The sequence below is a fragment of the Bos grunniens genome, chromosome 4 (genome assembly GCF_055505025.1).
Source record: "Bos grunniens cultivar Pamir isolate PY7600 chromosome 4, Bosgru_T2T1.0, whole genome shotgun sequence".
Lineage (NCBI taxonomy): Eukaryota > Metazoa > Chordata > Mammalia > Artiodactyla > Bovidae > Bos > Bos grunniens.
Genome location: NC_141168.1, coordinates 1,431,231 through 1,452,858, shown reverse-complemented (window position 1 = coordinate 1,452,858; position 21,628 = coordinate 1,431,231). Strand labels below are relative to the sequence as shown.

At 56.1% G+C, this 21,628-nt stretch overlaps 1 protein-coding gene across 2 annotated transcripts in view; it reads right to left on the bottom strand.

Moving 5' to 3' along the window:
• Positions 1-21,628, bottom strand: part of PTPRN2 (protein tyrosine phosphatase receptor type N2) — a 607,146-nt gene that overhangs the window by 35,975 nt on the left and 549,543 nt on the right. For both annotated transcript variants that reach the window (XM_086394674.1, XM_086394676.1), the window contains 2 exons: positions 13,290-13,363; positions 4,320-4,397 (listed from right to left, as the gene is read on the bottom strand). In XM_086394674.1, the coding sequence (XP_086250800.1) occupies positions 4,320-4,397; positions 13,290-13,363 (152 nt within the window). The remainder of the gene's footprint in view (positions 1-4,319; positions 4,398-13,289; positions 13,364-21,628) is intronic.

The window sequence follows — 21,628 nt, the reverse complement described above, 5'->3', positions numbered from 1 at the left end:
GTGGACTTTTTTCTTGGTAAAATGTTAATAAGTGTCCGTACTAATTGGGCACCAGCTGAATTCCAGCTGCCTTCAGCGCCTGTACCTGGGAGTCGGGGCCCAGCTCCTCAGCCTCTGATTGCATCATCTGAAAGTCACCAAAGTCTGTCAAGCAGGGAGGGCAAGGCTGGAAATTCTAGACTGTCTTCCCTGCCCCTCAGCTCCCAGTGAGCAGGGCCGGCCACCAGTCCCAGCCCTGGAGAGGCCCTGGGCTGAGCTCAGGCACTGCTTGGCCGACTGCATGGTCCACGTGCGTGGACAGTGCTCACATGCCTGAACCAGCTGACCGTGCTGCCTGCACTTCTGCTTGGTCCGAAAATATGGGGGAACGGCAGCCAAAATATGAGGGCTCCTTGGACGGTGGCGAGGGGGCTGGTGGACTGGGGGCTGGAGCAGCTCTAGGACGGGTGGGTGATGCCCAACCGGACAGCTCAGTGCCGGCAGCCTGTGCCGGGGACTTGTCCTCCCTGCTCACAGCCCCGAGGTGCTGTTCTCTGAGAAAGCTGGCCCCGGGGCCCCCAGTTGCCTGGTGGTCACGTGTGAGCCTGGCCCCGGCAGGTGACAGACCTGCCCCCCTCCCTGTGTGGAAGCCACGGCCTCCTGAGAAGTCTTCACCCCGATCTAGCCTGGCTCTAGCCTTGCACACTTGCACGCACATGCACAGCTGGAGAGTGTGGTACACGACCTCTGTGCCTGGAGAGGACGCACCCTGAGGTCCTCACAGAAGGGGGCTGGCCTGAGCACAATGTCCCCATCGCCGATGCCCTCTCTCTCCTCTTTACAGAGACTCGCCTGCCCACTCACCGCCCCCCTTACTTCACAGCCCGTGGGGCAGCAAGAAGTGCTGTGGACCACAGGGTCAGGCCTGATCACAGGAGTTGGGTCTGATCATGGGGTCAAGTCTGATCACAGGGGTTGGGTGTGATCTCGGGGGTGGGGTCTGACCTCAGGGATCGGCTTTGATCATGGGAGTTGGGCCTGATCTCGGGGGTCGGGTCTGATCTTGGGGGTCAGGCCTGATCTCAGGAGTCAGGTCTGATCACAGGGTCAGGCCTAATCACAGGAGTTGGGTCTGATCATGGGGTCAGGTCTGACACCTGTGCAGCTGCTGTGGAGATTGGGGGGTCGTGTGGAGCCCTGGGCCTCAGTGCTCTACTGGATTGGGATTCTGACTTTCTTTTATTCTAGTAAAGTATACTTAATGTAAAAATACCTTCCTGATGGGTTTTGAGTATACAGTTCTAGGGCATTCAGGACATTCACCACCACCCCCAGAACCTTCCCATCTCCCCAGACTGAGCCTCTGCACCATCAAACACCAGCTCCCTGACCCCCCGACCGCTAGCCACCTCCCATCTTGCAGAACTGCCTCTGGGGATCACGCACTCGTGATAGCTTCACCCCAGGTCGTCAGGTGAGGTCACGTCCCCCCGTGCCTGCCCAGGGTCCAGCATACACTAAGTGCTCAATACCTGTTGCCTCCCCTCTGTGGACTTGGATGCCGGCTGACTTCTCTCAGAGCAGGCACTTCAGGCCCAGGAATACCCGGGCTGTCCTCACAGGTCAGAACACATGTCTACAGGAAGGCGGTGGGCCTTACGTGCATTTGGGTTTAGAATCAGATTCTTAGAACGTGAGGTGTGAATTCAGAGAAAGAATTCTAATCGCTGGAGGGCGAGTGGCGCTGCATTCTGGCAGAGCCCCAAGGGCTGCAGGGTCGGGAGGGAGGGGCCTGGCTGGGCGCTGCATCCTGGCAGAGCCCCAAGGGCTGCAGGGTCGGGAGGGAGGGGCCCGGCTGGGCGCTGCATCCTGGCAGAGCCCCAAGGGCTGCAGGGTCGGGAGGGAGGGGCCTGGCTGGGGTGGGAGACCCCGCCTTGAGGTGACTGCAGTGTGGGCTGTCACTGGGTCACACCCACGATGTAATGTTCTGGAAGCGCCACGCTTGCGTGAAGACAGAGCCTCCCCCAGCCCCTCATCCTGAGCCTGTGGGGCCCGCCTCGTGTGCCCCCTGCTGACGGCCTCGGGTGTCTCTGCTTTATGTTCTTCCTGCAACTGGACCCGGAGGCTTGGTGTGGAGACCACGCATCTGGCTCAAGGGCACCTGGGGAGACACAGTCAGGGAGGTCTTTTTGCTGCAGGCTGTCTCAGAGGCTGTGATGAGCTGATGAGCCTGAGACGGCCTGGGAGGGCGGCCTAGTGGCCAGAGTGTCCACTCCCGCCTCGAGGGACGCCAGTGTTTCCCGGAGGTTCGGTAAGTGCTGACCGAGGTGTCCTCATAGTATCTTGCACTTCATCTCACTTGAATATTTTTCTCCAGTTGCCTCATTTAGAGATGTTTCCTTTCCATTTCAAGAATGCTCCTTGATATCAGACCTCCATAAATGCTCTAGGACATCCTATGGTTTACAAATGCTGGCACAATGAATGGCCCCCAACAATGGCAATTGCTCAGAACAAGCAGTAAGAAAAATATACCAGCGGCCCTGTGTACTAACCACAAGAACCGGGGCAGAGTATGACCGCGAGTCTCGTAGAACGCCAAGTATAGGGGTCAAAATACACAAACCCCAACGCGTGGCCTGCCACAGGGCAAGTGCTCCATGGATGTAAGCGGTGACTGTGTGAGTGTTGACACAACCTCAGGATCTTGTGCTTCTGTTGGCAAGAGAAGCTTTGCCTACAGGCAGTTGCGACTGGGGCCTGAAGCTGGTAAAAATGAAACCACCCCTCTCAGGCACACCTACACAAACGTGCATGCTGGGATGGCAGGCTGAGGCTGAATGGAAGACGCGGTGACCGTGGAATTCTGTTGGCCCTTATTCTGCCACACGACTTGGGGTTTTCTGTGTTCTTTCTGTCTGAGCACGGAGCCTGGGCAGCAGCAGGAAGGTAACTGAGCAAACCATGGAATTCCAGCAGCACTCCATAGGCAAGCTGGGATGGGTGGGCTCATGGCTCAGGGGGACAGCTCTGCGTGGGGTGAGGAGGCCCCTTGGGTCCAGGCTGGAGCCGGCCGCCTGGTCCTCCCGGGCTGCACGACCTCTCGGCAGGTGTAATGAGGAGGAGATGCCCTCAGGGCGGCGGGACCCACTGGTCCAGCCTGATGGCTCGAGGCAGCGATCACGGGGCTCAGCCTGGTCTTTCCTTCCCAGAGTGTGAAGCAGCACGGAAGGGCAGGGCCACGCAGAAGTGTCCATCTGGTTCCTACGTGCAGGTTGGGCCGAGCCACGTCATCTCACTGACGCGCACTCGTGTGGCCCATGAAGAACCAAGATGATGCCAGTTTGTGAACGCGCATACAAGGCAAGAGCGGAGCCCGGGTCCCTTCCTGACTCCCAGAAGCCCGCAGAGACTCAAGGGTGGGCAGGAGCACAGGCCTCCTGGGGTGGAGCCAGGACAGGGCTGGCTGGAGAGTTGGGGACGGGGCACAGGGGGCAGGGAACGTGGACTCTGCCAACTTCAGCGGGTCCCTCTGGGTTAGAGATGGTGCAGCCACTGGACCCTGACGGCCTGGCCCTGTGGCCCTCACACTGCTCCCGCCCATCAGCTGCGGACCCAGAGGCCATGCGTCCCTGATCTCATCCTCAGGGTGCACTTTGCCAGTCCTGGGACGCCCATGGGCCCGACTCACAGTAGGGCTCTGTTTCAACTGCCAAAGAGTGGCGGGACCCCGTGTGCACACCCCTTGGTGCCACCTTCTCAAGACTGTGCTCCTGGAGCTCTGCCGCCTGCTGGACGGTGGGCAGGGAGACCGGAGCGCGGAGGCGAGGCCTCGCTGGCCCCCTGGCTCTCCTCTTACTGGCCAGTGTCCCCAGCGCCCAAGCCTAATCCGAGTGTGCAGTATTTGCTGGATGAAAAGAGACCAGCCTGGCTTCTCAAATGCATTATTACAAAGAATCCACAAGGAGAGACTATAATCTGAGCACCATTTTTTAAACTTCATAAGATTAAAACTATCGATACGAGACACATCTGACTAAAATGCAATAATTTACGCATGCATTATTTCATTACATTTCATAAGATAAAGTGACCGAAGCAGCTTAACAAGTGAAAGTCTTTAAAGGTTTAATATCTCAAAGGGAATTTATACTCAAGTTTTGGAAAAGAAGGTTGATCATAAGAAATATGAACGAGCTCATATAAATTCTGAAACCAAGGAACACCTGATGAACACCTGTAAACAAATCTGGATTGGCTTAACTGGATCCAAGGCATTACTCATGATCAATTTATTAAGCTGTTAGACTCAGAACAAAATTTAATTTAAAAAGAGTCACCTGCCAGAAGTCAGCCACAGTCGAGGGCAGGGGTCCTTGGGTGGCGATGTACGCGGGCTTCCTGGGGTCGTGGTCCATCTGCGGAGACAAGAGCGCAGGAGGAAGATGAGCTGGGGAAGGGCAGGGCCGGGGAGGCTCGGGGCCCTGAGTCCCGTGCTGACAGCCCCCAGGCCCGACACACACCACCTCTGTGGAAGCAGGAAAGCCCCTGGCTCCTGCCAGACCCCTCCTGACCTACCCCCCCAAGATTCTAGGGGGGCCTGGGGGCCTGGTGCCTGGAGTTTAGGGGAGGCTTGGTGCCTGGAGTTTAGGGGGGCCCTTGTGCCTGGATTTTAGGGGGGCCTAGGGACCCTGTGCCTGGAGCCTGGCGATGGGGCTGGATGTGCTTCTGACACCTGAAATGGCACTAACTGAGCAGCATCAGTAGAATGGAGGCCAGTCAACCACAGACCAGATGCCAGAGCATCAGCCACGTAGGGGCCACGTGAAGCGGGGCCGTGGGGAGGCAGGGAAGGTGCCCGGGTCACCCACGTGGCGACAGGTCCACAGACGACTGTGACCGCAGAGGTGTTCCACTGGTATGGGTGGCCTCCATGGCCACCACTGGCCACACACAGGGCTCAAAAGTAAAGCGGCCGAGGTTGGCACTGCGGGTGCTGGGCTGGGCAGAGGGCGGGCATCTCTCAGACCTGGAGGGGCCCAGCAACAGCGCTTCCTGCCTCCCAGGGTGAGGCAAACCCCCTCCCGTGCTGCTGTGCTGCTCTGCACCCTGAAAGGGTCCGAGAGCCAGCCCAGCAGGCGCTGGCCAGGGACGGGCCCAGGCTTATAGCAGCTCGTTTCATATTCTTTTTCCACCTTGCCAGACAAGGACCAAAAACAAACAAGCAAAGGAGAACGCAGTGGCGAGCTTCCTGGCTGTCGATCCGCCCGAACGCGGCCTGCTGGCTCCGAGAGAGGAAGTCTGGCTTAAAAGACCTTCATTAGAACAGTTAATTCCAAGACTGACTAAGCAGGAAAAAAACATGAGAACAAAGCCTGGAGCAGCAAATCGGATTAAATCAGACGGCGTTCTCCCTCTCACGCTGGTGTCCCAAGAGGACAAGGGAGGGGCCAGGCGAGGTGTCAGCAGGACGTCCTCACTGTCCCCCCTTGGGGACCACAGAGACACCCCCCAGAAGAGAGCAGGCGGGTCTCCCCTGGGTGTCAGGCGACCACTCACTCATCAGACATACAGCCTCCTTTATTCTTTCCATCCAGCACTGGTTTCTACTCTTTTGACACCAGGGTTTGATGAAAGATTTAAAACACTCCGAATTTAAAGGTACTTGTTAAGAACTCATTTCCGAACATGGCGAAAAACAAGAAAGGTGCAACCACGCGCGATTCAGTGGAGACGCGATTCAGTGGAGGCGCGATTCAGTGGAGGCGCGATTCAGTGGAGACGCGTGGGGATGCCGGCTGGAAGCCCCGCTCACTGGAAGCCCCTCCGAGTCTGGGTCTGAGAAGGGCTCGTGTGCCCTTTAACATGCGTGCGGTGTAGCCTGCCCGTCAGCACTTTCAGAGCCCACGGCTGTCAGTCTGAAAGGACGCCCCCAGTGCACCTTATAATTACGTGCACCGTGAGAGCGGGAAAGAGCACAGGAGAACAGATGTAAGTCGCTCCATCAGCACAGCAACGTGACGCTGGCTAAGGGAGGGGGCAGGAAAAAAACGCTTTCTGTGCATCTAATTTAGTGATTCGTAATTAAAACTGGAAATTCACAACAACACACAATACAGGTAAAATTACGTTACTCTTGCTGAAAGCCCCAATTAAAATGTTTCAGTGGGAACGTGCTTGGCAGAAATAAGGAGTTTTGATGTTTAAAATATGCATTTGTTGGGGGTGACAGCTATTTACAGGGACCCTGTCTCTTCCTTGCAAATAGTTCTGCATGAAAAGTATAACCCCACCTCCTTTTCAAATGTGCTTTTTTGCCCAAAGCAATTCAGAGAGCAACGTATTTTAAAATCCTTCGTATGTACAACCCAGCACATTTAGCTGGTTTCACAGTGAGAAAATATGTGATTGAAAGCAAAAATCGGATCAGGGTTTCGGGAGGTAAATAAGGCCCCCTGTGGGGAGAGGTCTCCATGTCACTCCGTTGCCATCAACCCGAGCTGGAGATGGGAGGACGTGGGGTTGGGGGCAGAGGGTGCGCGATGGCCCATGTCACTCCCCTCCCCCTTGACTGTATCACGTGGCTGCCGCTTGGACGGCAGTAAATGATCACAGAGCAGCGACCTGTGCCACCAGCTCAACAGTCGCTCGGAAGACAAGCACCATCACCTCATCCCTCGCACGTTCTCTGTGTGTAGCAAAGAGGAGGCCTTGCTCACACACAGCAGCCTCTGTCCAGTTTTGTGCGTCTGTTACTGAACGAAAGTAAAGCAAACATTTAACTGAACAGCAGGCGTCTCAGCACACTTAAGACTTGCGGGGCAGGATAGGTGTGGTGGTTGGAGGGAACTGTCAGTTTCCGGGAACACGACTCCTCGTGCAGGCACGCTGGCTGCTGCCCCGGTGGGTGGGTGAGGGTGTCTGTACTGGCACTCCTGGTGGGGATGAGCGCTGGCTTCCGCTGAGGTCAAGGCTGATGGCCCCCCTTCTTCCTCACTCCTTTGTAGCGACTTCCTTCTGTATGGTTGCTGTGGTCACACAGTGCGCCAGGGCCATGGGCAAGGTCAGGCTCTCTGGCTCCCATCTCAGTGTCTGTAAACTGGGGTGGGAGGGGCTGGAGAAGTGCGACTTGGCTCTACGGGTCCTTTAGCTCTGGGATTCTGGGATTTTTTTCAGAAAAAGTAGACCCCCAACGTTTGGGTTGAGTCTCATGAAGACGCCACCTGGATAACCAACAAGGACCTACTGTGTAGCACAAGGAACTCTGCTCAGTACTCTGTAATAACCTAAATGGGAAAAGAACTTGAAAAAGAATAGATAGAGACATTACTTTACCAACAAGGTCCGTCTAGTCAAGGCTGTGGTTTTTCCAGTAGTCATGTATGGATGAGAGAGTTGGACTCTAAAGAAAGCTGAGCGCCGAAGAATTCATGCTTTTGACCTGTGGTGTGGAGAAGACTCTTGAGAGTCCCTTGGACTGCAAGGAAGTCCAACCAGTCAATCCTAAGGGAAATCAGTCCTGAATATTCATTGGAAGGACTGATACTGAAGCTGAAACTTCAATACTTTGGCCACCTGATGCGAAAAGCTGACTCATTGGAAAAGAGCCTGATGCTGGGAAAGATTGAAGGTGGGAGAAGGGGACAACAGAGGATGAGATGGTTGGATGGCATCACCAATGTGATGGACATGACTTTGAGTAGGCTCCTGGAGCTGGTGATGGACAAGGAAGCCTGGCATGCTGCAGTCTCTGGGGTTGCAAAGAGTCAGACACGACTGAGCGACTGAACTAAGATACATGTATATGCTTAACTGAATCACTTTGCCATACACCTTAAACTAAGACAGCATTATTAATCAACTATTCACCAGTATGAAAAAAAGACATAACCTGAACCAGGGTGCCTGCAAGGTGTGTCCCTAGAGATTTGGTTCAAGCTGTAGAAGGAGAGTTATAATAGAGCGACTAGCTCTAATCTGCATCAGAAAACGCACCAATATTTCCCTGATGTTCCAAACAAAACTCGTCTTGAAAGTTAAGTCGTCAGCGTGTTAAGACCAGGGCATCCATGTTCTGAAGCCTTGAAGGGTGGCTTGGGGGAGGCTGTGGGCTGGTGTGCAGGTGAGGGCAAGGTTGGTTCTGCCCCCAGACCACTGATACTTGCTTTTCATAATATGCAAAACAAATTTCACACATGGTTTCTAAAAACAAGACCCTATCAGGCGGAGTTTTCAAACCGCTTTTCCAGATACCAAGTCTTACGGTGAGAGTTTGCTGGGAAACAGTAGTCAAATCAGTGGGAGAGAGTGTGGCTTATGAACTTGAATTATTTTCATATTCATACAAGTTGAGATTTAAGAAAAATAATCGATATAAACTATAATTGGGCTTCCCAAGTGGCGCTAGTGGTAAAGAACCCACCTGCCAATGCAGGAGAGGTAAGAGATGAGGGTGTGATCCCTGGGTTGGGAAGCTCCCCTGGAGGAGGGCATGGCAACCCGCTCCCGTATTCTTGCCTGGAGAATCCCATGGACAGAGGAGCCTGCTGGGCAATAGTCCATGGGGCCGCAAAGACTCAGACATGACTGAAGTAACTTAGTATGTACGCATGCCAACTATAATTATAAATACATGGATGTTCGCTTATAAATCTGAAAACCAAGGAATTGTTCCCCCTATTTGGACAATTTCTTGTGATGTTCAGTGCATCTGAGCAGTTATTTTCTGAAGAGTCAATTTGTACTACTTAAATTTGTTAAATGAACTGAGTTTAAAAATTAAACAATTCTCCCCCTTTATTAATAAACAGAGGAGTGATGAGTAAGTTTAATTCCAAGTGTCACTGAGGTGTTCAGACTTGCCCCTGGTGAGGAATGTGTGTGCTGTCACACTAGTGGTAACACTATCCCTAGTCCACGCCCGACAGTGACCAAGCTCCCGCGTGGCTGACGGTTTCTCTCACAGAACTCCCACAGACTCTGGTGACCAAGCGCCCACGTGGCTGACGGTTTCTCTCACAGAATTCCCACAGACCCTGGTGACCAAGCGCCCGCGTGGCTGACGGTTTCTCTCACAGAATTCCCACAGACCCTGGTGACCAAGTGCCCGCGTGGCTGATGGTTTCTTTCACAGAATTCCCACAGACCCTGGTGACCAAGCGCCCGCGTGGCTGACGGTTTCTCTCACAGAATTCCTACAAACTGGTGACCAAGCTCCCAGTGGCTGACAGTTTCTCTCACAGAATTCCCACAGACTCTGGTGACCAAGCTCCTGCGTGGCTGACAGTTTCTCTCACAGAATTCCCACAGACTCTGGTGACCAAGCGCCTGCGTGGCTGACAGTTTCTCTCACAGAATTCCTACAAACTGGTGACCAAGCGCCCACGTGGCTGACAGTTTCTCTCACAGAACTCCCACAGACTCTGGTGACCAAGCTCTTGCGTGGCTGATGGTTTCTCTCACAGAATTCCTACAAACTGGTGACCAAGCTCCCACGTGGCTGACAGTTTCTCTCACAGAATTCCCACAGACCCTGGTGACCAAGCTCCTGCGTGGCTGATGGTTTCTCTCACAGAATTCCCACAGACTCTGGTGACCAAGCGCCCGCGTGGCTGACGGTTTCTCTCACAGAATTCCCACAGACCCTGGTGACCAAGCTCCCATGTGGCTGACAGTTTCTCTCACAGAATTCCCACAGACTCTGGTGACCAAGCTCCTGCGTGGCTGATGGTTTCTCTCACAGAATTCCCACAGACTCTGGTGACCAAGCGCCCGCGTGGCTGACGGTTTCTCTCACAGAATTCCCACAGACCCTGGTGACCAAGCTCCCATGTGGCTGACAGTTTCTCTCACAGAATTCCCACAGACTCTTGGGACCAAGCTCCTGCGTGGCTGATGGTTTCTCTCACAGAATTCCCACAGACTCTGGTGACCAAGCTCCTGCGTGGCTGATGGTTTCTCTCACAGAATTCCCACAGACTCTGATGACCAAGCGCCCGCGTGGCTGACGGTTTCTCTCACAGAATTCCCACAGACTCTGGTGACCAAGCTCCTGCGTGGCTGACGGTTTCTCTCACAGAATTCCCACAGACTCTGATGACCAAGCTCCCATGTGGCTGACAGTTTCTCTCACAGAATTCCCACAGACTCTGGCAACCAAGCTCCTGCGTGGCTGACGGTTTCTCTCACAGAATTCCCACAGACTCTGGTGACCTCTGATTTCAAAGCAGAGATGGCACATTATTTAGCACTCATGGCTTCCCTGAACTTTAATGAGGACCAAGTACAAATATGACGGGTGTAATTACTGTAGTATTGTTCTGCGCAGCTGGGGCTTCTTGGGCTCTAATCGTAAGCTTCTCATTCAGCTCTGCCAGGAAGCTTGTTGTCATGGGACCATCACTCATTTCAGGGAGAAGAGGAGTTGAGGAGTTCTTCTAATTCATACTTAGACCCCAAATTTGAACAGAAAGAATTGTGGGGCAAAATAAAAGGAAAACATAAAAAGACACTGAAAGGTCATGTCTCTCTCCTGGCCTCACCTTCTGACCCATGCCCCTGCCCCGTCGTTGGGCCTGGGAGGCTGTTCTAAATCTCCGCCAACAGGAGAGAGACGGGGAAGGTGTAGGAGTGGGGGGCTGGGCAGCTCGGAGAGGAGGGGGCGGTGATGTGGCCTTCAGCCCCTTATCCTCCGCTGGTCCTAACTAGCCTGAAGTGGCCCAGACGTCTGAAAGCCGGAAGCCATTCAAGGGGGAGAGGCGGGCACCCCCACACTGAACTCCCGTCTCTCAGACTTGAAGGAATTTCTCTGGCCTGTCACATGTTCGTTCCAGGGAAGGAGCCCAACAGGACAAAGGCTGCTCCCCCTTCTGCAGCCACAAACCCCAGCCTCATCGGAGGAAACATGGGGAAATCAAGGGGGCTTTCACTTGGCTTTTTGAATTAGAATTGATGGAAAAATACCAAACTCACCAAGAGTGTTTACTGAGAAGACTGAAGGGCTCCAGTGAGGCCTCTGCACACATGGAGCCAACATTTGATGTCTATGCTGCCAGAAAGGAAGGTGTGACTCCTTAAAACAGTCCCAGAAACACTGGCTGGGGCTTGGGCGGGTGTAGACGGGGTGCTCACTGTGAATCCCCTTCTCACAGCGCGTGTGTTACATGGAGCTCCCACCGTGTGGTTGTGAAGTGTCAGGAAGTGGGACTGACCCACGGTGCACCGGCATCACGATAATAGGGTTCATGCGACAGAAGCGCTGAAATAAGCCACCACGATGACAGCGGTCTGCGCTTGGCGGTCCTGCGTGTGGCAGACAGGGAGCTGTCTCAGCAGGGTCACCCCCGAGGACAGCAGGGACTGTGGCTGGTGGCTCGCACAAGGCTCTCTCAGGAATCAGAGACAGCCCCGCCCGCTCGGCCACCAACACTCCCAGAGCCTCAGTCGTCAGAGCCCCAGGACGTGCTGCATCCGGCACGCCTGTCTGTGAAGCCAACTTGAGAACTTAGTGAGGTGGCCTGGCCCTCCCTGAAGACCAGCGCGGAGACCAAGGGGACCAAGGGACACAGCCCACACCCACACCCACTCCTCACACTCTGCTGCGGGTCCAGGTGGTGCCAACGCGGCACTCTGAGTGGAGACAGCAGGCTCAGCTCACCACCTGCCACCTACTCTCACTCCAGCCCTCAGGCCCACCTTCCAGCCCCTCTTCCCCCTGTGTTGGGGGGCGCTCCAGAGTTTCCTCCTAAGTGCCCCCCCCGCCCCACCCACCGCTGGATGCAGGGCAGGAAGCAGGGGGAATAGCGGCTGAGGCTAGGGGTGGGGGGACTCTCCAGAAGCCAGGAATGTGCAGGACAGAGACCTCCCCAAGCCCCCATCTGATACCAGCTGCCCAGGGAGGTGTGGCTGCGGCCCGCCCACCCCAGGAAGTGAAGACCCTGCCGCTGGGAAAACCAGAGGAAACCAACCTAGTTTACACCACCTCCAGGCCCTCCCTCATTCAACACGCACCAGGTTTGGGTCTGTTTTTTTTTCTGTTTCCCCCAAGTAGGGAATAAGGATTTCCCCAAAGTCATGGGTTCCAGCAGCAACTTCGCAGGACGCTGTTGCTACAGGCTGACCAGGCCCTGTGCCCTGCACCGTGTCCCCTCTGCCCCGGATGCTGGGGACAAGGGCCGTCGAGAGCAGGCCGGGGTGGTGCACCAGCCCTGGCACCTGACAGGGGCTAGTAACCTGGAGGAGGCGAGTTACAGGGTGGAGGCTAGTTACCAGGTGGAGACTAGTTACCAGCAGAGGCTAGTTATCAGGTAGAGACTAGTTTCAAGGTGGATGCTAGTTACCATGTGGAGGCTAGTTATCAGGTAGAGGTTAGTTTCAGGGTGGAGGCTAGTTACCTAATAGAGGCTAGATACCAGGTAAAGACTAGTTACAGGGTGGGTGCTAGTTACCAGGTGGAGGCTAGTTATAGTGTGGAGTCTGGTAACTTGGTGGAGGCTAGTTACCAGAGGGAGACTAGTTAACTAATAGAGGCTAGTTACCAGGTAGAGACTAGTTACAGGGTGGATGCTAGTTACCAGATGGAGACTAGTTACAGTGTGGAGGCTGGTAACATGGTGGAGGCTAGTTGCAGGGTGAAGGCTAGTTACAAGGTGAATGTTAGTTACCAGGTGGAGGTTAGTTACCTGGTGGGGGCTAGTTACCTGGTGGAGGCTAGTTACCAGGTGGAGACTAGTTACCAGGTGGAGGCTAGTTTCAGGGTGGATGTTAGTTGCCAAGTAGAGACTAGTTACAGGGTGGATGCTAGTTTCTGGGTGGAGGCTAGTTTCTGGGTGGAGGCTAGTTACAGTGTGGAGACTAGTTACCTGGTGGAGGCTAGTTACGGGGTGGGGGCTAGTTACCTGGTGGAGACTAGTTACAGGGTGGATGTTATTTATCAGGTGGAGACTAGTTACAGTGTGGGGGCTGGTAACCTGGAGGAGGCTAGTTATAAGGTGGATGGAGACTAGTTACAGAGTGGATGTTAGTTACCAGGTGGAGGCTAGTTTTATTGTGGAGGCTAGTAACCTGGAGGAGGCTAGTTACCAGATGGAAACTAATTACAGACTGGAGGCTATTTACCCCAGGGGGAGACTAGTTCCTGGGTGGAGGCTAGATACTGGGTGGAGAGTTACCTGGTGGAGACTGATTACCAGATGAAAGTAGTTACCTGGTGGAGACTAGTTACCAGGTGGAGATTGGCTCAGCTCTTGACCCAGGGCGGGGCTGGCCTACTCCTTCCCCCAGGCTTGGTGGGTGGCAGGGTTGGTACTCACGATGGGGCTGGCGTTGATGTAGTCGGAGCTGCTGTGGCTGTTCTCCGATTTCAGCCGGATCCGGGAGTGGTCATCTGCAAGCCCAAGGGCAAAGCGTTAACCCATGTGGTGTGTCTTCAAGGGCCACCGCTCGCCCCCCCGAACTGCTCCCAGTCCGTGCCTCCTCCCGTCACCCCCACTGGGGTCCTTCAGTCTCCCAGTCTGTGCCTCCTCCCGTCATCCCCCACTGGGGTCCTTCGGTCCACCAGCAGAGCGTTAGGTGTGTGGGCACCCAGTAACTGCTCCCAGCCCGTGCCTCCTCCCGTCACCCCCACTGGGGTCCTCCGGTCCACCAGCAGAGCGTCAGGTGTGTGGGCACCCAGTGTTGCTCTTGCGTCAAGTTCAATGCCAAAGCTGGCTATCACTCAGTTGTGTCTGACTCTTTGCGACCCCATGGGTTGTAGCCCACCAGGATCCTCTATTCATGGAATCTTCCAGGCAAGAATACAGGAATGGGTTGCCATTTCCTTCTCTACGGAATCTTCCTGGCCCAGGGATTGAACCTGGGTCTCCTGCATTGCAGGCAGATTCTTTACTTTCTGAGCTAAAGATAATCAACTCCATGGCAATAGCTCATGCAATGTTTGCTTTTAAATGACACATATTCAGTAACATAGAGAAAATAAACACCAACATAGATATTAAGCTATTAGCCCACCATTCAATACACCCAGTTTTGTGGTCTAGAAATGACAAGATACTCATGTTTAGAAGAATGTAGATTTAAAAGGGGAATAAGGGCAAAAGAAAATGAGGTTGAAGAGGGAGCCAGGAGCCACATGGGGACTCATCGACATGAAAATGTGCTTTCAATGGGCACAATAACTTGACTGATGCTGAAATCAGACACTTTGGTGGGGAGTAAGGGCATGCTCCATCATAGCTTGATGTGTCTGATCTGTGAATCATCCCTAATTTTGGTTCTGGAACAAGCACTCCCCTGCCTTCAGTGATAACTCTCTTTGCCTATTTGCAGGGACTTCGCAGTGAGCAGGGCACCCCGAGGGGTCCCGAGTCTCCTGCTTTCCTCCTCTCCCTCAGCAAGGTGAGACCTTGAAAATGGGAAGTGCTGAGCTCCGCTGTCAGCCCGTGCTACAGCGGGGCCTGAGGACCCCACCCCACCTGCTTCTGCCGAGAAGATAGAGCCCCGCTGCAGCCCCAGAGGCCTGCGTTTCTGCGGCGGCGAGCATGTCACCCCAAGTCCAAGTCTGGATTCCTGGCCCTTCAGCCGGGTCTCCCCACTTCCTGCCCCCGCCCCTGGGAGCAGGTCGGGGAGTGGGGGCAGGAGAGCTCGGGGGCTTTGCTCTGGTGGCTTCTTTCATTTCTCTGGGAGACTTTATTCACTTATTTTTTGTTTTAGACGGTTCTGGGAGTCAGGAAACTTGGCAAGGCCTATAGCTGACTGAACCCGGAAGTTACCGTTTACCCTCCTGTGCGTCTTATTAAGGTATTAACATTGGCCGTTTCCAAGCAGAGATAAGACAGGTAAGAACCATCTAGATATCAGGAAGGAGTTCACACTTGGCACGTTTACCTGAGCAGAGGTGACATGGAACGCACCCTGTGGAATGTTCTGAAGGTGTTTACGATGGCAGCTGCCAAGCCTCCTGCTAAGATGCCACCGATCCAAAGTCCCCTGGACCCAATGACTTTGGGTCCTGCACAGATTTATGTTCTTGAGAGGCTGAGAAATGGCTGCAGCAGGAAGTTACAAAGAATTTACAAGAGAAGTCTGTCAACTCTGGCATTCCAACGTGCTACAACACTAACCCTTAAACGCACTTCAAGGGCCCAGTTTCTCGGTGTGTTGGGGGAGGGGGGTGAGCCGCTCAGAAGCCGGGCCTCTCTCTGAATGGAGGCTGCGCTTGCTGCAGCCACGCAGGGGTCTGGATGCACAGGGCAGGGCTTCCAGAGGGCTCCTGAGGGCCTCACTGCACACTCTCTCCATGAGCCCGCTGTGGGCTCTGCTGACAGCAGCAGTCAGCTGCTCCCAGGGTCTGAGAACCCAGGGCCCAGGGCAGGGCTGCTGGTGATTGCAAGGGTGGGGCTTGGAGCTTCAGAGGGCCCCGTCCACCCGGGCAGGGTGGCCCCCGAGTAGCACTGAACTGACACAGCCTTGGGGGCTGTCGGGTCCCCGCATCTCCACGGAGCCCCACGAGCAGCCAGGCCCAGCAAACCCAGGACCAGCTGGGTTTTCTAGCAGGAGAATCGAGAAAGCGGGTCCTAAGTTCGGACATCCCGGTGAGCTCGGCTCTCTGATCGCTGACGGGACAGAATGAGCAGGGCTGGAGCATGAGCGTGCCTGTGAGGATAGCACGCAGCCTCCTGCACCCTGCGGGCGCCGGCCCAGCCGCCTTCGTCCCTGCAAGGCACCCTTTCTGAGACGCCCCTGAGTCTGGGGCAAAGGCTTCCAAAGCTCAGAGTTCCGCTTCCTTCCCATCACATATCTGACTTGGTGGCAACATCCTCATTTTAGAATTGACAGTGAAGTTGATTTTTTTAGCGTGGCACCGTCTTTACCTCCCTCGGAGACACTGAGCGCCACCCTGGAAGGGCCAGAGTCCAGTGAAGGGCGGTTGCGTGTAGCAGGGATGCTCCAGTGGGCACGTCACTCGGCTGGGCATGTCTTATATTTTGTGGCTCGCAGTTCCTGTTTTGAGGGCGGCTGCAAGTTTTCCTCATGATGTGAAAGGCACAGAGAGTGCCTGGCAGGATCACCGATTCACTCCCGGTCAGCAGGTGCAGTGGAGCTGACGCCAGGGCCGGGGTGAGCAAGTCCCCGCCCCTCCCCCGAATGATTCCTTCGTCTTCCTCGGACAAACACACACATCTTTTTTGGGATCAAACTCCACATGATGACTCCAGCCACAGAGCAAGACATTTCACACCCGCAGCGCTGGTGTCTGAACGAAGAGGCGGGTGTGTCCTCAAGGTCTTCGTCTGAGACGCCCTCGGAAGCCAGGACACGAGGAAATTCAGGTCGCGTCTCCCCGCTGCACCTGGCTCCATCACTGGGCCATTCTCCTCTCACGAGATCCTCAGTGGTAACTTCAGCCAAGAAGGGAAGGAGAAGAACTCCTCTCAAGAAGAAGCTTGATGAACCAGCCCTCTGTGAGTAACCTTTCTGAACCCCTATAGAATTACTGGTGTTATTCCCACGTTTAAAAACGATGTCTTGAATTCCTCTCGTGGTCTATCCAGTACCTGTCCTGGTGTTTCAAACTCATCACCTCCTTCTTCCTAGAACACTGTGCCAGACAGAGCAGGGGCCATTTTCCCATTTTAGGCTGAAGAAACTAAGGCTCCAAAAGACCAAGTAACTGGCCTGGCAGAGGCCACAGCACTGAGGGCTCAGCCAGCCCTGCCTCCTGCTAGCCACGCGATAGCTGAGTAAACGGCTCAGTATCTTAAAGTGTCAGATTCATCATGCGGACCCTAGGACGCTGCAGTCCGACTCACAGGGCCGTTGTGCGAACGGCTCCCGTCAGGTGCCACGTGAGGCCTGGCAGACGGAAGGGACTTAGAAGCAAGGTCGAGACCACAGACAGACGCACACCTGACTGATGAAGGGTCTGCTGGGCTGGCGAAGCTCGCTGCATGGCTCCGACGAGTCGTCAGCAACCTCAGGATGGTTTTCACAAATGCCAGTGAGGAACAGGTTTTAGAACTGCTTGGCTATGACGAGGGCAGAGGAGCCTTGAAGCGGCAGACTCTGGAGGTGACTGAGCGTCACCACCCAGGCTTCCTTCCAGCCTGGGCCATGGTGTGGACCCTCCCCGCACTGCCGGAACCCAGCTCTGGACAGTGCGGAGGCCGCCTCCACTGTGATCTCCCACACGGGCCCCTCAGGATGGGGCTTTCCTGGGCTCCCCGGTCGCATCACTCACCCTGCCGAGTGTGCCGATCCGTGGGCGAGTCAACAGACTTCACCTCCCTCGAGGACGTGACTCATCGATGCTGCTGACGGCAACGCAAGCCGGGAGTCTGTAGAACCCGCTGGTTGACAGCAAGTAGCTCCAGCCGAGGGAGCTTCTGCCTCCGGATGGTCTGCCAGTGTTGCCTCAGGGCCCTTGAGCTTCTCAATTTGCTGTTATGACTGCGATGGGACCATCACGCTCGCTGGCTGACAGCAGTTTCTCCACTTGGAAGGCGTGCCAGGGGCGTCTGAGATGGGCCAGCACTGTCCAGAGGGCTGCGAGTCCTCCACAGAGACCCCACGTCGGGCCGCGCTCGGGAATGACCCAGTGGTCACCAGCTCCTTCCTGAATTTTGTGGGTCTCCCGATGGGTGAGCAAAGCACGAGCATCATGGGGGCTTCCTGCAGGGTGGCCGCCCAGCTCGGCACGTGAGTGGCCCTGAAGGTGGGTCACAGGGGCTGGAGCTCAGTGGGACCCCCTGTTCTAACTATGCACAGACCTCGCACTCAGCGTCTACAAGGGGAAGGCCTCTCGGGGCTCGGCCTGTGTGCCAGGCAGGAAAGGACCCCACAGGCTTCAGGTCATGGCCCAGGCTGTCCTGGGGCTCCTGGGGTCAAAGGTTGAACTGTGCCCCCCAGGACCTCGGGCTGTGGCCTTGACGCGGAGCTGGGTCTGTGCAGAGGGGATGGGCACAGCAAGCTCACAGGCACGGGTGGGCCTCACCCCACGTGTCTGGGGCCTGGAGAGAAGTGGGGAGGTTTGGACTCAGACCCAGGCAGACAGAAGGGAGCATGCAGACATGAAGGCCGAGGAGACGGCCTGGGACGGACACCCCTCAGAGCCCCGGCGGGCCAGCCTCGTCCTGGGCCCGGCCTCCAACCCATGAGGACACAGCTCTGCGGCCCGGGCGCGCCTGCCCCCAGGGCTGGCCTGTGTCTGGGCCTGGCTCCCTTAGGACGCACCGACCTGTGTGCCCTGCTCCTGCATCTCAGCTCTTCCAAGTCCCACACCTTCAATGACCGAGAGCAGGACTTTCCTACCAGCCTAAAAAAGTGAGTTTTCTATGAGGAAAGCAGGGAACAGGCGCGAGGTGGGCCCTCACGAGCCTGGAGGAAGGGGCGGGAGCTCTGCTCAGAGGCCCCAGAGGCACTGGGGCCTGCGGGAGGCTCCAGGCTGGCCCTCGGTGGGTGCAGTGCAGACACCAGGGCACCGCAGGGTGGCGGGGAGCGCGGTGTGCCCGTGTTTGCCACAGTGGTCGTGTGGCACACGCAAGAACGACTCTGCAGAAACAAGAGCTCAGACACTGACCAAGCGAAACCACGCCGTCGCACGGTCCCACCCAGAGACCGTCAGCCGGCGCACCCCAGCCACCCGCTTCTCTGAGCGAGGCACCTGCCCCGGGCTGAGCGGAGGGCTGCAGACAGACAGCGAGGGGCGCGGCCTCCGAGGGCCCGGGTAGGGGGCAGCTCATCCATGCTTACACGAAACGGGGCAAGCCTGGTCTGCTGAGCACAGGGCTGTCAGCGGGAACCAGCGGCCTCCTCTGGGCTGACTGAGGGCCCTGGTCTGCTGAGCACAGGGCTGTCAGCGGGAACCAGCGGCCTCCTCTGGGCTGACTGAGGGCCCTGGTCTGCTGAGCACAGGGCTGTCAGCGGGAACCAGCGGCCTCCTCTGGGCTGACTGAGGGTCGATGGAGGGTGACACCCGCGTCACCTCCAGCTGACAGTCTCAGCATCTACAGGGACCAGGGCAGATGTGCGACCTGAGCCTTTGGGACGGGGTCTGAGAACAAGATGAAACCCCCTGCTCCCAGGCCCTGCCAATGAGGACGCCTGGGGAAGGAAGGGGAGCAAGTCTGGCAGGAACTGAGTCACCTTAATAGAGACGCACCTGTGACGGCAGGTAGGAGAGGGGCCCAGAGGACACTCCGACCGAGGCTGACGTGGCGGAAGGGGGCCGGGGCGGGGAGACCCGCGGGGGTCTGGGGACGGAGTCACCGGGACACGAGGTGGAGCAGCGTGTCTGGCTCCGCTGCACCTGTGACCCCGCAGGGGGCGGCCGCCCGCACCCCCGCCCCGCACGGAAGCCCGCCTCAGGGTCCTGGGCCTCTGTGTGCAGCATGGGAGGGTGGATCCTCCAGGAAAGGAGAGCCCTCGGGAGGGGTGCTCAGCGCAGCTGAGCTGGGGGAGCACGGGGCTGCAGTTTAGGTTGAGACCTGAAGGAGATCGGGCATGAGGGGACATGGCCCAGAAGCCCCCGAGGCCCCCGGTGCTTGACGCAGCTGCAGCAGATAATCTGTCCTCCTGGTGTGCAAGTCACTCAGTCGTGTCCGACTTTTTGCGACCCCGTGGACTGTAGCCCTCCAGGTTCCTCCGTCCATGGGATTCTCCAGGCAAGAACACTGGAGTGGGTTGCATTTCCTTCTCAGGGGATCTTCCCGATCCCAGCAGATGCTGAAGCCTAAACAAACAGTCCGGTTACTTGTTCTTTTAGGCCAGGAGGTCCACCAACACGGGCCTGAGCAGTGAGGAGGCGACTGTGCTTCTCCGCGTCTTCATCTCCACCAGAAAGGCGGCTGGCTGTATCAACGGTGTGGCTTTTCGCACAGAAACATGTTCACGATGCTCTGGGAGAGCTGCGGCAGAGGGCGGGGTCGGGGGCAGAGCCCAGCTAAGCGAGGGGGCAGGACCAGCAGAACCCGTGTCCACAGACCTAGCGCTTCAACACTGCCCGTTTATGCTTGTCCTTCTGCCCAGAAGCCTGGGGTGAGTCTGAATCAAGGTAGTTCTCCGGGTTCCAGCCTCCAGCTGCTCCCAGGATCCTGGCCAGGACCGTCCCTCTTCACCGCATCACCCCAACCAGCCTGGCTTCCCTCCTCCACGCCAAGGACCCTGGTGATGACCCTGGGCCTGTCTGGAAAACCCAGGCCCCTCTCCCTAAGTTAAGGTCAGCTGATGAGCAAACCTCAGGCTCATCTGCAACTCCCCCTTCACGTTGTCGCGAAGGCGGCACCTGCATGGGCCCCGGGGGCAGGACGTGGGTCCTGGGGCTGGTGGTCTGCTGCCGCACGGGCAGGGGGACCGAGTGGGACCCATCAGACTCAGGCTCCCTCTCAAGAGCAAAGTGACTCTGCGATCTGGGGTGTCTGCTGCCTGTCACAGGCCCGGGGCGGTGCGGGTGGCATGCCCCTCACCCAGGGCCGAGATCAGGCCCGAGGCTGACGGAGACGGCCGTCAACCTGATGGCTCCTGACGCCTCAGTCCGCTAAGAACTCTAACTGAAGTGAGCAGCGAGAAGAGGGGGTAAGAAGGAGGAGGAGGGAGGGGAGGGGAGGGGAGGGGAGGAGGGTCAGAAACGGGAGTACAGCTGGCAGTCTGACCCTCCTGCTAAACGCTGACCTCCTGGAAGTCTAAGCAGGTAACCACTCAGTTCAGTTCAGTCGCTCAGTCGTGGCCGCCTCTTTGTGACCCCATGGACTGCAGCACGCCAGGCTTCCCTGTCCATCACCAACTCCTGGAGTTTACTCAAACTCATGTTCATTGAATCGGTGATGCCATCCAACCACCTCATCCTCTGTTGTCCCCTTCTCCTCCTACCTTCAATCTTTCCCAGCATCAGGGTCTTTTCCAAGGAGTCAGTTCTTTACATCAGGTGGCCAAAGTATTGGAGTTTCAGCTTTAGCATCAGTCCTTCCAATGAACACCCAGGACTGATCTCCTTTAGAAGGGACTGGTTGGACCTCCTTGCAGTCCAAGGGACTCTCAAGTGTCTTCTCCAACACCACAGTTGAAAAGCATCAATTCTTCGGTGCTCAGCTTTCTTTATAGTCCAACTCTCACATCCATACCTGATTACTGGAAAAACCATAGCTTTGACTAGACGGACCTTTGTTGGCAAAGTAATGTCTCTGCTTTTTAATATGCTGTCTAGGTTGGGCATAACTCTTCTTTCAAGGAGCAAGCGTCTTTTTATTTCGTGGCTGCAGTCACCATCTGCAGGTAACCACTGTTGTCAGCTATAACGATGGGGTCATAGTTACGTAGGAGAAGGTCTTTACTTTAGGAGACACAGGCTAAACCATTTAGACACATAAAACCCACTTTGAAATAGTTCAGCCAACAATGAAGTAAAACAGCCAGATCACAAAACTGAGTGGCAGCCATGTGGAGTCTGGCCCGCGGGGATGTAGGCGATCATCAAATTATCACTTCAACCTGAGGATCTGAGAACTTTTGTAATAAAAAGGGTGGGGAAAATGATGCCAAGCCGGCGTTCTTTGCAAAGCACCCGCGGGACTGGGTGGCCAGGAGCCCCCTGGGGTCAGGAGGACGGGGGACAACCCTTGTCGCCCCCGACGCCCTGGCTCACCTCTGGCTCCAGGTT